Source organism: Populus euphratica, unplaced genomic scaffold (genome assembly GCF_000495115.2).
Source record: "Populus euphratica unplaced genomic scaffold, PopEup_1.0 scaffold114.1, whole genome shotgun sequence".
Classification (NCBI taxonomy): domain Eukaryota; kingdom Viridiplantae; phylum Streptophyta; class Magnoliopsida; order Malpighiales; family Salicaceae; genus Populus; species Populus euphratica.
In genome coordinates, this window is record NW_011499905.1 from 814,922 (window position 1) to 828,482 (window position 13,561).

General features: G+C 34.3%; 2 protein-coding genes and 1 long non-coding RNA gene across 16 annotated transcripts in view; 1 reads left to right on the forward strand and 2 right to left on the reverse strand.

Moving 5' to 3' along the window:
- LOC105133334 (Tetratricopeptide repeat (TPR)-like superfamily protein) overlaps positions 1 to 8,359 on the forward strand; it is a 9,457-nt gene extending 1,098 nt beyond the window's left edge. Inside the window, exons 2-5 of one of the 13 annotated variants that reach the window (XR_843765.1) lie at positions 4,045 to 6,827; positions 7,351 to 7,412; positions 7,486 to 7,685; positions 7,838 to 8,359. Coding sequence is in view for 1 of the 13 variants with exons in the window: in XM_011037282.1 (XP_011035584.1) it covers positions 4,174 to 6,744 (2,571 nt within the window). In the remaining 12 variants the exon portion in view is untranslated. Of the gene's footprint in view, positions 1 to 3,559; positions 3,645 to 4,044 lie in introns of those variants that run through there. The other 12 variants (XR_843766.1, XR_843768.1, XR_843769.1 and 9 more) reach the window with 12 other exon arrangements.
- A 71-nt stretch (positions 8,360 to 8,430) lies between these two features.
- Positions 8,431 to 9,843, reverse strand: LOC105133333 (uncharacterized). The gene is made up of 3 exons (XR_843760.1): positions 9,073 to 9,843; positions 8,542 to 8,941; positions 8,431 to 8,507 (listed from the first exon to the last, which is right to left on the reverse strand). It is a non-coding gene; the product is annotated as an uncharacterized LOC105133333 (long non-coding RNA).
- Positions 9,844 to 10,194: 351 nt separating this feature from the next.
- LOC105133332 (uncharacterized) lies at positions 10,195 to 13,490 on the reverse strand. 2 transcript variants are annotated; one of them, XM_011037280.1, is made up of 6 exons: positions 13,383 to 13,490; positions 13,072 to 13,206; positions 11,931 to 12,067; positions 11,631 to 11,717; positions 11,134 to 11,292; positions 10,195 to 10,538 (listed from the first exon to the last, which is right to left on the reverse strand). In XM_011037280.1, the coding sequence occupies exons 2-6, from the start codon at positions 13,202 to 13,204 to the stop codon at positions 10,440 to 10,442; spliced, it is 615 nt and encodes a 204-aa protein (XP_011035582.1). In that variant the 5' UTR covers positions 13,205 to 13,206; positions 13,383 to 13,490; the 3' UTR covers positions 10,195 to 10,439. The 2 variants fall into 2 exon arrangements, with proteins under 2 accessions (XP_011035582.1, XP_011035581.1); XM_011037279.1 differs by lacking the exon at positions 13,383 to 13,490 and having other exon boundaries at positions 13,060 to 13,374.
- Between the last annotated feature and the right edge of the window lie 71 nt (positions 13,491 to 13,561).

Here is a 13,561-nt window from a genome sequence, read left to right on the forward strand (position 1 = left end):
CCAAATTTGATATAATTAGTAAATAATATGATATTCCTGAATTTTTCACAATTTCCGAAAAATGTTTTTCGTCCAAATTTTTCAGTTAAACATTTTCCTTGAAACTAAGCCAAATTTTTCTTTGACTAGAAAATATTTTCCATTAACCAACTTTTCTAATATAAATAAACATTGAAAAGTTTGAAAAATGATTTTTCAAAAATCACTTTTCGGAAAACAAATATAGCCTAAAAACAAGAGCTGTTTTCCTTTCCCATCCTACTCATTTCCACAATTTTAATTAAATGGTCAGGTTTAACATGATGTTTGCTAGTACTTGGAGTCTTGGTCTTATACATAAAATATGAATTGTATTTTATCATTGCTTGATACTTGTTGCTTGATACTTGTTATAGCTTAGTAAATTGCTTTAAATCTCTTTATCTTCTCTTAATTGTTTGGTCTCTCTCTATTTGTCTTTAATAACCAAATAAGCAATCTCTTTAATCCTTACCTTATCTTGTATGATGATCAAAGTTTTCTTTTTTATTCTTTCATTTACACTGTTATGTTTGCTTGTTTTCTCAAGCCCTGTGGGTTCTTTTTCATTTTTTAAGGGTTCTCTTTGACAACTTGTTCACTTGGTTCTGGGCTTTGCTTAAATACTTTTGTGTTTTATTTATTGTTGCAATAATGAGTGCTTTATTTTGTTAGAAGGGCTATGAAGGATAAAAAAATATGTTTGTCTACCATACAACCCATGTAATATCTGATCTAGAATTAATGAAAGCAATTGTTTACGACATAAGAGATAGAGTGTTATATTCAACCAACATAAAAAAAATAATAGAAAATGACGATTTTGAACATAAAATATCAACATTGAATGAGTAATTGAATAATGATTTTGATTACATAATTAGTTTCTTTATAAAGGTTGCAACTTGGAAGTGGTTATAGCATTAGTTTGTCCGTGGTTTAGACCAAGGTCAAACTTGGTGAAGAGTTGGGTGCATTAATTAATGGTATGTTTATAATAGTTCAATAACCTTCTATTGTGATCATGCAAATTCTATACAATCTTACTTCAACTTTTATATCAAATACTAAACTGTCAACCTTTATATTGTTTTGTTTAAGGCAAGAACCCCTTTGATTCTTAGATTTTCTCATTTTTAATTTACAAGTCATTTTCACACTTCACATATCTATAATAAGCTTTTTTAGTATTTATAGTTTACATATAATGCTTTAAACAACTTAATTACATAATTAGTCTCTCTATATAGAACTGGTATAGTTGAGTCAGGTGAAAAACAAGAGTTCAATAGTATAATTAGGTTGGATATGAATTTTTTAGTATCCAACAATTGTTGTGCTAGATTACTAAAGAACAAAATTTCTTCATATAAACTATAGTCAAGGATAGAAATACAGCTAAATTGGAGTGATCAATTAAATTGTCTTAAATTCTGTATTTTTTTGAAAAAATTCCTTTCATCTAATCAATTCAATTGATGACCTTTTTTATTTTTTTCTTTTTGTTATACACAAACACACACCAAGACTATTATTTACTACTAATTAACTTTTTTTCTTGTTTTTGTTTCTGGTCTGAACAATACATAGCCCATAAGAAATCATGTACCTTTATAGAAAAGAATCGTATTTTCATTTTAATCTTAAAATTGTGTTTGAATAAGAGTGAATTTCATAAAAGTATGGATCATCAATATACTTAGTTTCTTATATATCTTCTTCTTTGAAGGAACCATATAAAATTACTGGCCATATATTTTTTTTACTTGGCTTGGTGCTATATGAGATGGATTTAAGGTGCAAAGAGAGGAACAACCGGGGACATAGGGCATTAGTTAGAATTTAAGCAAGAAGGGAAAAATTGAATAATATTCAATATGGGTGTGATAGTAAAATTCACTCATGGACATTAAATGTTGTGCCTCCCTTATTCCAAGTTGTTAAAACTATTAGTTTAATCAATTTTGGATCTTTTAGTTGTCTAATTTGTATAATTTAAAAAATAGTAAATTATCAACTTTTCAAATTCAAACCAAAATCATCTTAAACTGGGTTTTGTGGAGGTAGATCGATAATAGTTGATTTGTAAGGGTTTATGATGATGTGTTTGACTGAGAATATATAAAAAAATAACTTAGGGTTGTGCTGCCAGGTTTCATGAAATGAAATTGACAAATCATAGGTAGATTAAAAGAGAAAAATAGTACGGAAATCTAGAGGGACTTTGAGTGACTTGGAAGTTAATGTTTGTGCATGTCAGGAGAGAGAAGATAAGTTTTTATCTTGTGATGAAAATTGATCCGGGGAAATTTCATGTAAAAGAAATGTTTTAGTAGAGGGAGATCTAGAGAGGGGGCAACTTTGAATGATTTGAGAGTTAGAGTTTGTTGTCTACAAGAAAAGAAGTTAAGCTCTTATACTTATTTGTTTCTTATAGTAGGTTTTTATTTTTAGTTGAACTTGTTTGATTTGGTCCGGTTCAATCTATTTCACTTGTAAATATAAATTTTTTTTATTGAACTGCAATGATTTATTTATTATATTAAGATGTTTTCTGAAATTTGTTTTTCTTAACTATATATAAATATCATGTATTGAGATAATTTATTGTAAGCTTGCATTATCCGACGGTCCTTTTATGATGGATTTTGTAGTGTGCTTGTGTTGATCCTTGAAAAGAAAATTTTTATTTTTTATTTTAAAAAAATGTTTGCAAGGGTCGAACCTTTCTTAAAATTAAAAAAATAAAAATAATTTTTTTTTGGTGTGCCATAAATTGCAAGAAGGGGTGTTAAAAAACATAAAATTATTTATAATATTTACACTACGTGATCCGATTTGATTTATTAAATTCGGAATATGTAGATATTATACATGATGATGTATAAAAAATCTTAAAAAATAGATATTATGAGTTGAGAGTTAGGCTAAATTTTAAATTTCAGTTAAACTAATCCAATCTGTATACTTTATATTATTTTTATTTTTATATTTGATAGTTTATAGATTGAGTATTTTTTTTTATTTTATTTAAAAATATTTTAACTTTAAACTTTTTAGTGAGTTTTTGATTAGATTTATTAACAAAAAAGAAGAAGAAGAAAGATTATCTCTTTAAGAGAGCAAAGATGGAGATAGATAGAATTTAAAGATACTGCAAAATATAGAAATTAAATTTAATATTAAAGATACCATGATATTTACCAGCCATGTTGTAGATCTATCTCTAGATATGGATCCATAAGAATTAGCGATAGAAGCTAACTTATATATGTTTATAATATCTATATAAAAAAAAATAGATGAAATTGATATTTCTAACCTTTTCAGATAAAAAATAATAATTAAATGAATCAAATTTATATGGATATAATTATAAACCTAAATTCCATCAAACTGTATCCATAGCACCCTAATTGCAAGACTTTCCTAGGGAAAAAAATGAAAAAAGAAAAAGAAACCCCATTTTCCTAGAGACCAAACACGCCCCATTTACTCCTACACTTTCCCTGCTTCAAAGATATAAAATCAATACACTCCTAAACTTTCCCTGCTTCAAAGATATAAAATCAATGACCAAGCTTTGTAACCCTAATTTTGCATGTATCTTCATCAATAAAAAAAATGTTGGTGACCTCTTCCTTTCTCTCTCAAAAAGTTCATTTCTTTTTAACTGGGTAAATAAGCGTTCAATTGAAATTTAATCATGTTGGAGAGCTCTTTGTTTTGAATGAGAAATTCGTTTTTTTTCCACCTTTTTTGGCTAGCTTTATTAAGTTGGTAATAAGTAATGGAAAACAAGCTTCTTTCTTTCTATTTGTGTTTGCTGTATTTTATCTGCTAATTGGGCTTTCTTGATTGCTAAATTGTAAAATTTGAGCTACTTACAGTTCATTCTAGTGTGTAATTACTTCACTAATGTATCAAAGTTGTAAACTTTCAAAGAGACAGTGTTCAAATTTCAATCTTCGTTGTTTCTAGGTTGCTTTCTGGATATATGATTGCCTTGTTTGTGTTTTTTTGCAGAGAAAAAAATGTGTGACTTCATGGGTTTCATGATGACCTAACTATGAAATCTAGATAAGGGTCTCCTGTCTCCCCTTAGTTGTTTCACAGGCCAAACAAGGGGCATGTCAGCTGGCAAACGGAGACTAAATGGTACTCAAAATTATGTTCCTTTGTAATTCATCCTTAATAATCTCAAAGATACTAGTTAATATCAAAAGCCCTTCTGCTCTTTTCTCGTCTATTACTAAAAGTCACAATCGTTGCTCTTATTATTACTTTTTCTCTAGTTCTTCTGACAAGAACTGGAGCCTTATACACCAAATTGTTAAAGCCTTTCACAACCAAGAAAACCCTAAACCCTTAAACCCTATTCTTCTCTCTAAATTACAACTTTACCATGTACCAGACGTTATTTTATCCCTTCAGCCTAAGCCCTTTTCGGCTATTAGATTCTTTGAGTGGGCTGAGAGCTTTTTCATTTCACCACCCTCTGCACCATCATTCTGTGCCCTCCTCCATGTCTTGCTTCAAAACCAATTATTTAGTTGTGCTGCTTGTGTTTTCGATAAGTTTATCATGCAATTTGGAAAGGCTTATGACACTTTGGATGCCTTTCGTGATGGGTTTTGTGATTTGGATTCGACAAACCATAGTGTTGTTTATGGGTTTTTGATTGAGAGTTACTGTCGAAAAGGGATGTTTGATAAATCTGTTGATATATTCATGCATGTTTGTGTAAAGGGTATTTTTGTTTCACCAAATGTGGTGTACTTGTTGTTGGGTTCTTTGGTTGATTCACATTGTGTTGATGTAATTGTGGATAAGTATGGTGAGCTGTGTTCAGCTATGAGAGAACAGCCTTTTAGTGTTTATGAGTTTGTAATGAATAGGTTTATGAACAAGGGTGAGGTTGAAATGGGTTTGAGATTCCATAAAGCTTTGATTCAAGGAGGTTTTGTTCCGGATATCATTACTTGCAATAAGATTTTAAAAGGTATTTGGATGCAAAATGATATACGAGTTGCAGATGATTATTTTAATATGGTAGTCAGGATTGGCCCAAAACCAAATGTTGTCACATTTAGCACATTGATTGATGCATATTGTAAAGAGAGAAAATTGGATAAAGCGTTTGTGCTTTTTGATGTTATGGCAGTGAATGGTGTGGCACCTGACTTAATTGTCTACAGCATTCTTATTGATGGCCTGTTTAAGGCAGGGAGGCTGGAAGATGGACAAAGGCTCTTGTTGGTAGCATTAGATAAGGGTATCAAGTTGGATATTGTTGGTTTCAGCTCAGCCATGGATGCATATGTGAAAATCGGGGATTTAGGGAGGGTAATTCAGATTTATAAGAGAATGTTGAATGAAGGGATTTCACCTAATGTGGTTAGCTGCAGCATTCTTATAAAGGGGTTCTGTCAGAATGGTAGGATCTTAGAGGCTTGTGGACTGTTTGTTCAGATTCTGAAACTTGGTTTTGAGCCATCTATTTTAACTTACAGCGCTCTCATTGCTGGATTTTGCAAATCAGGAAATCTAAGGGATGGGTTTTATTTATATGAGGATATGATGAAGAAGAGGTGTGCACCTGATACCATTGTTTACAATGTTCTGATAAATGGTCTATGCAAACAAGGGTTGGTGGGTGATGCACTAAGATTCTTCTTTCAAGCTGTGAATAGGGGTTTAAGTCCCAATGTCTTTACTTTGAACACCTTGCTAGACAGCTTCTGTAGATTGAAATGCATAGTTGGTGCTATGAAGGTGTACTATCTAATGGGAATGTTAAATATAAAAGCAGACACAGTGACCTACACCATCCTTATTAAAGGCGCTGCTCAATTAGGTAGAGTTGATGAGGCACTGATGTTATTCTTCCAAATGCTCAAGAAGGATTTCAAACCAGATGTTATAACATATTGCACTCTGATTGATGGACTTTGTAAGCTGAAAAAATCACCTGCAGGATTATGTATTTTTTATTTCATGTGCAAGAATGCTGTGGCCCCTGATATTGCAATTTATAATGTTCTCATTAATATGCATTCTAGGGAAGGCCATTTGGAGGCTGCAGTTGGACTCTTTGTCCATGTTGTTGAGAGAGGGCCAAAACCTGATGTTTGTACTTTCAACACAATGATTTGCTGTTACTGCAATTTCAAAAGGTTAGATGATGCAGTTCAGCTTTTTGCGAAGATGACAAGTGAACAGCTCAGACCCAATGCCATTACTTTTACCATACTGATTGATGCATTTTGTAGAGAAGGTAGAATGGATGATGCCATGTTGATGTTTTCCAAAATGCTGGAAGAGGGTCCCGAACCCAATTTGGTGACATATAGTTGTTTGATTCATGGTTATTTCAAATCTGAAAGTATGATGGAAAGTGGCTTAAAGCTGTATAATGAGATGCTTGAAAACAATATTGCTCCAAATATTGTCAGTTACAGCATTCTCATTGATGGTCTGTGTAAAAGAGGTCTAATGAAGGAAGCGTCTTGTGCTTTTCATTGTGCACTAGACAAACATTTATTGCCTGATGTGATAGCTTATACGATTCTGATCCGTGGATATTGCAAGGTTGGGAGATTAACTGAAGCCATGATGTTGTATGACAATATGTTATTGAATGGACTCACTCCAGACCGCTTCCTGGAAAGAACACTTGAGGAGTATCAACTTAAAAAAGCTGGAGCAAAACATTTGTGTGCTTGAGGAGGATGTATGGAGACCTTCCTATTATCATCCTGCAATTAGGCATCATCATGGTGAATGAAATTACTACTGCTGCTTTCTAGGTACTGATTATAATGTATATTAGTGTTGTATTTCATCATACATATTCACTTGTAAGTATAGACAAAACTCTGTTCTTACTCTGTAAAGAATATAGCCGTGAACTCTTTTCTGGATCCATTGTATTATCACTTGGAACACCAGACCAAAAAATTTACCCTTAAAGAATATCACAATTTACATTTTTTTTTTCTAATTTTTAATCTGTCTTGAACGTTAGCTGATGTTTCTTCTTAGGGAAAAAGTAAAATGGCCTCGTGTTTATTTCTCTTGTTTTTCTTTTGAGATCTGCCTTGCATACGCAATCAATTACTATGGCATTATTCTTTTTCGAAGCCTGATGGTGATCTTCGGAAAGCTATGGGTTAAAACTTATAAAAAGCATTAATCAAACCATGCGACAGTTCTACCAAGAAAAATGAGTTTTTCGGGTATAATTATTTGCTCATGTGGTTTGCTGTCATCTTTTGTTATCCCCTTGCAATCTGATATTACCTTCAAACTGATGGGTTTCTATTTCCAAAGGTCAGCTTAATGATTGTAGAGGTGTTGATCCATGGAGACATGATTGCTTTCTAATCCTACAGGTAAACATGCTGGTGGTAAATAGTTATATGACTTTTGCGTGGTTAAAACATTTTGATATTCTGGAATGAGCTGTTGAGTAGAATAAAAGAAGTACTTTGACTGGGGATGGTTATTGCTCTTGAAGCTTAAGCTCACAATGAACTTTTTGCCGGGATGGAAGATGGCAGAGGCAAAGAATGGAATTGGACACGTTGGACATGCAATTACTCCAAAAATGGGGTGAAAATCTTGCAAAGAAAGGGCTCTCTCTCCAACCTGTCTTTCATCAATAGGTAATGACAAAGCTCAGCTAAGAAATTGTACTGGGCCTCTGCCTACGTTCTGCATTTTAGATTGCCCGTGTTTTCTCCAGTATCAAGGCAAGCTGTGTAGCGATTCAGAATTGGCTTACTTATCATTCAATCATTATGCAATTTTATTTCAGGGAGTATTTGTGGACAGGCTGAACAGATAAAACTTAGAAGAGCTCTAGAGATGGAATGGATAGTTTTGGATGAAAAAGAACGGTTCTCTGAAGATGAGAGAATTCTGTCAGAAAAGGAAAGAAGTAACAAGTCAACTTCTGCCGAAGTTACTCATTAAGACTCGGATTAAATTCTTATCGTTTTCGTGCAAGAGACAAGAACATTTGTAAGATTCCATAAATATTCTTCCAATTTCTTCCGGCAATTTACCATACATCTACATCATACTCCGCGTTAATAGTTTCAGGAATACCCAGCAAGAATCATTCTGATCCTATCTCTGTTCATCTGAAGAAAGGAAGTATCCCAAATGTGACATGCTATTACATCTTATAAACTCTCATTTAGACCTGGGAAGAAAGGGCCAAGGATACCCAAAGAGTTTAAACTTCTAGTGTGGAGGCAGCTATGCTGAGGTTGTTATCGATCTTACTTGTACATGTTCAACATGTTATATCAATGAAACAAAAGTTCTGCTCCAAGTTTTCTTCCTGTTTGTGAAAGGTGGTACGTGTTTCCTGCAGGTATGATCTGTTGTTCCAAGGCAATAATTTTCCTTGTCACTGACTGTTCCTTCTAAAGTTTCGGAAAAGTAGATTCTGTCTTGTAATTTCAAGAAAGTTGTTGCATGTGCTATTTCTGAAACCGAAGTGGAAAACAGCATGTGCTATTTCTGAAACCGAAGTGGAAGGTCATGAAACACTGCCATGTTACAAGAGATGTCACAGACAGCAACAAACAGGACGATGATGCTAGCAAACATGTTACAAGAGATGATGCTAGCAAGCAGCCTGTTTAATTTTACTTTCAGCAGAGCAGAGCTAGTGCTTCATGCTACTAACATATCTATTAGGAGAGCTAACAAACATATAGAGACAGAGGAGAAAGCAGCAATAACAGGCAGTTCCTGGTCAAGGTATGGATCATCCTCTGCATTCGTCAGCATCAATTCCTACATCTGGGCCAGGGTCTTCTTCTGCAGGTTCTTCCTTGGCGGGGTGTATGAATTCACGGCCTACCTCCTCCTTGTTGTACCCTTGTAGACCGCCTTCCATGGTTCCTCTCTAGCCATAATGATCACGAACGTCAAGAATAATGGTAGTATTAGTTTCCAAGTTGACAATGAAGAGGTGATTATGCACAAGCGTGCAAACCAGCAGAGATAATCATAAAAGCCGGGTGGAGAAAGGGTTACGTTCAGCTAGGAATTCCTGAGCTTCAAGGCTCTTAACACCTCTCCTTCCTTTGCCTTGGCATCAAGTTCTGATCTTGCTGTGTGGTCATCCCAAGTTTCATGAAGTAGTATAAAATCTGAGTATCGTACCCTTGCCGCTGATGTTGCCGAATCATCTTGGTTTCATTCTTTGCTTAGTGACTTACCTATTGCACCTCGTCTACCTTGATAATATTTCCACCACCTATCTCGTAGTCAATCCTATTAATCATGCTAGGACTAAGCAAGCATTTAAAGGTTGCTTTGCATTTTGTTCAAGAAAGTCGAGAGATATCAGAGTCAAGTTTGTTTCCGGTAGTGATCATGTGGCCGATATTCTCACCAATATTTTCACCAAAGGGCCCTCATCTCTCCATTTGCTTTGCCAATTTGAGCTTTCTCGCATCTCAAGCTGGGGAGGGGGGTAACAGACATTAGTGATTTGATATCCCTAATATCATGCTATCTATACATGATGGTCTTATATTTTAGGACATACAATGTATTGTAATTAAGACAAGATTATATATTAATTCTATAATGAGAATGTATATACAAATCACATTGAGATTATCGTACTAAATTTAGTTTGCAGGCAAAGTCACTTTGGTGATTGAAGCAAATGATCCAAAAACATTTTTTACTGTTAAGAATGGAAGGGCAAAGAAGCATCGGAGGATTAACTTACTTGGTCCATTTCCAATGGCCTTGCAATAAATCAAAGAGTACTTTATGAAGAAATGTTTTGAAAATGTGAAAGGGAAGGGCATGGCGCATTTTATCATCAATAATTTTTGAACATTTTTAAGTCGAGGACTAGCAACAGTTGCTGGAAACAAATATCAGGCTAGAACGTAAAACGTTTAGAGATATCACCATGTTAATGTTAAAAAGGATTCTTAGCATTGGGGTTGTCCGAGAATCGCTCAATCTGAATCCATTCAAACTTTAAAGTTTTTCTATTCAAAAGGGATGACAGTTACAAGAAGCAAATTTTTTTTTACCAGGATCTCAATCCACTTGCTAAGAGCCCTCGTCAAGCTTTTGTGATCCTTACACGTTTCAGCCCTTGGAGGAGGCAAGAGGTGAACTGCAGCTATCTAGTTTTGATTCAATATGCCACATTTTTTTATGAATATAAAAGGAATGACCCAACAGTAACTTTGGACAATGAAGATCACCACTGTAAGATTCTGCAGTTCGACCATCACATGGTGACATATCGGTTGATACAACTGAGGTAAACCTCAAACTTTTAAAAATGGATATAACCTATGAATGTAGAGACCATACTTGATTATTTTACAGCAACTTTGTGGACAAAGGGTTTAGTAGAGGGTAATGGAGCTTTAGTTGATCTTCTCACCACTTGCTTGGCGTCTCTTCTCTTCTTCAACCTGTTCAAGCAACGCTTCTAACTCTGCTTCTGACAAGCCCTCTAACCGCTTCTGCAAAACCAGATTGAGGCCCGATTCCATGTCAGGGACAAACAAAAGAGGAATTCAAAGTGGTTATTGGGTATTTTTCCATACTTATCCCATATACTTAAAGAATCATATCTAGAGTCCGGTTCTACACAAAAAGGTGTGAAGTGACTGACTGTACATGTTGACAGATAAACGAAGATGCAAATAAAAGAGTAGATGCAAGAAAACTTTTGCAGCATATCAAACATCAAATTGTCAGCTTTTACCAAAACTCCTTTTCCACTAAATGAAATGGAGTTCAATGGCTACCCTTTACGTTCTTTATGAAAATATATGAGAATTGTATGAAATATTTAAGTACTAATTTGTTAACAAGAGCAATTCAGGACTCAGGAAAAAGAAAGTAAGACAAGAAACATGTAGTTTTATTTTGTTTTTTCAACCATTTACGAGATACTACAAGATATGCATCTAAGAACAAGCATACAAAATCCATCAAAAAGGAATCACTGTCGCAGTAAATAAAAGAATGTCATATATGCATCATGCACGACTTTTGGCAAATAAATACTTAACTTTTGCAGATTTGAGAAGAAAACTCTACAAAAAACAATACCTCCATGACTTTGTTTTCATAATCACGAAGTTGTTGGGCATATGTCATTTCCTTGTTTGAAACCCTAAAGATGTATGTTGAAATCCATCCAACTGTTAGACCCAGAACTAATACCAATTGAACAACATTCCCTGCTTGTAAAGGATCAACACCAGCATACTGCAGAATCCATCATAAAAGGACCATCAGATAATGCAAGTATACAGCGAACTATCTCAATGCATGATATCTATCCATGATTAAGAAAAACAAATTCCAGAAAACATCTTAATGTAACAAGCGAAAAATTGCAGCACAATAAAAACTGCTAATGCATTACATAGCAGTTTACTCCATCAATCAGTGAGGCAGTGCAAATTGGTGTGCAAGTAAAGAGGAAACAGAAAAGAACGGAGATGGAAAAGGTTGGAATGATTTTAAGGATGAGAATGCCAGGACAGAAAAGAATGGAAATGGAAAAGGTTGGAATGATTTTAAGGACGAGAATGCTAAGATACCTCCAATCCACTTTCCAAGCCAATGCCGAGAACTGTGACTGCAAGTCCAATCAACAAGACATCCTTCCTGGTGTACCCAAAAGGAGTCTGTTCTAGGAACAAGTACAAGAAAGATATGAATACAACATCCAAGTCAACAAAATTAGAACACCAAAATGACTGAAATTCAATTAAGAGGCACTGACATTTAGAAGCCAGTCACTTTTACACAAACAAGGAAATCCTTTATTTTTTTAAGTTAAAAAAAAAAAGGAATAATCATAACGCTCAAATTCATCATGAGTAGCTGCTCGTACATGCCTTGCCTTGATTGGAGGAACCATCTTCACTGCTACTACGGGTAATAAAGGTCACTTTCTTTGACATCAAGCTGCCAAGTCCTTTTCTTGGAAAACAGAATTTTTCCTTTCTATACAAGCTTTGTGGAATTAATCTTCCTGAATAGTTGATAATATCATAAATAAGAGTAACACTACAGGCCTTGAAAACAAGAAGTGTCCTTGCAACAGTACTCATCAAGTCTGCTTGATAAATATTGTCAAAACAGGGATCCAAGAATAACTAATGCTCAAATCATGAAAGAAAGAATAACAGTTGCGTTGGGAATTGGTAATGGCATATATTTTATTGGAACTTAAGCTCAAGGTAAACTAATATCAGTGTCAACACAAGTAACACATGAAGCAAGAAACATTTTGTGCATGCTGAATTCAGGACAGAATTTAAAATTGGGACAAAAATTTGTAATTTCATGTAATTAATTTGCAGTTAGAACTATAGGTTAACTAGCATCATTGTGAATGAAACACATGAAATCAAGAAACAGTGTACACATGCTGAATCCATAGCAGAAGTTGATGTCGGTGCATCTTGGCTGGGCTACACATTTTAATTGCTAAATTATAATAAAGAATCACATGCCTCATTAAGGACCAAAAGAAAATCTTGGGAGGAAATGAGGCAATCATAGTATCCAATCAGCTGCAAAAGGAAAGGGATAAAAGGGCATTTCCGTAGGGATCAACAACCTAAAGATACTCAACAAGTATTCATAGCTACCCTCATAGATTGGGAACAATTTAGATTATTAATTGGAGTTTCAAAAATCGGCTCAAATCTCAGGGCATTCTTCAATAGTGCAAAAACATGCCTAGATTTTATCTACTTTTATACCCAAAAGAGAACTTCTAGAGCTAATCTCACTAAGACCAATCAATCTTCCAACAGATAAGGAACACCTCAACTACAGTTATTCCTTGAGAATACATTTGAAGCAATTCAAAGTAAATGAGTCCAAAAAAAGAATAAGAAAAACAACCACTTTTAGATTCAAAGAATTTTGAAACGAATTATATGATCTAAATAGCTTTCATCACATATGAGCAGCACAGAAACAAGACAAAATTCAAAATAATAAGAAAAAAAGAACCTGTTAACTGACCTCTCATGAAAGCTCCAGCTCGCAATTGCATGAATGGAAGAGCTGGGAACCCCACAAAGGAGGTAGCTCCATTATTTCGTAAGATGCTGCAGTTTGGGTTTCCATGCAGTAGAGAAGACATCCCTGTACTCATCTCTGAAGTCAAACACAACAAAACTTTAGAAAACTCATCCACCACTTTGTTTCTTGCTTTTAGATTAACTCATTGATCAAGAAAGGTCCTTTAAACTTGTTCTCTCTTTTCCTCTCAATATGTTCCATAAAAGAGGCAAAATCAGAAGAGAGAAAGGAAGAGAAATATGGTACTGTACCAGGATGAGGAAGCACTGGGTGGCTAGTGCTGCTCGTTGCAGTAAGGCCTCTTGATGAGGGAAATGAACGTGGCCCACTCAAGGCTATATCTTTTTTCAAGAAAAATTGAGATGACGAGTGTCAGGGACTTACAAATAACTTAGAAGCTGTAGATTAGTAAAACTAATTAATTAATACA

Coding starts and splice junctions, on each gene's coding strand:
- LOC105133332 (XM_011037279.1), bottom strand. CDS start 13,204: ATGAGTACAGGGATGTCTTCTCTACTGCATGGAAACCCAAACTGCAGC. Junction 12,068..13,059: donor CATGAGAGGTCAGTTAACAG/GTTCTTTTTTTC, acceptor TCAACTATTCAG/GAAGATTAATTCCACAAAGC. Junction 11,293..11,630: donor GCTTGGAAAGTGGATTGGAG/GTATCTTAGCAT, acceptor TGGATTCTGCAG/TATGCTGGTGTTGATCCTTT.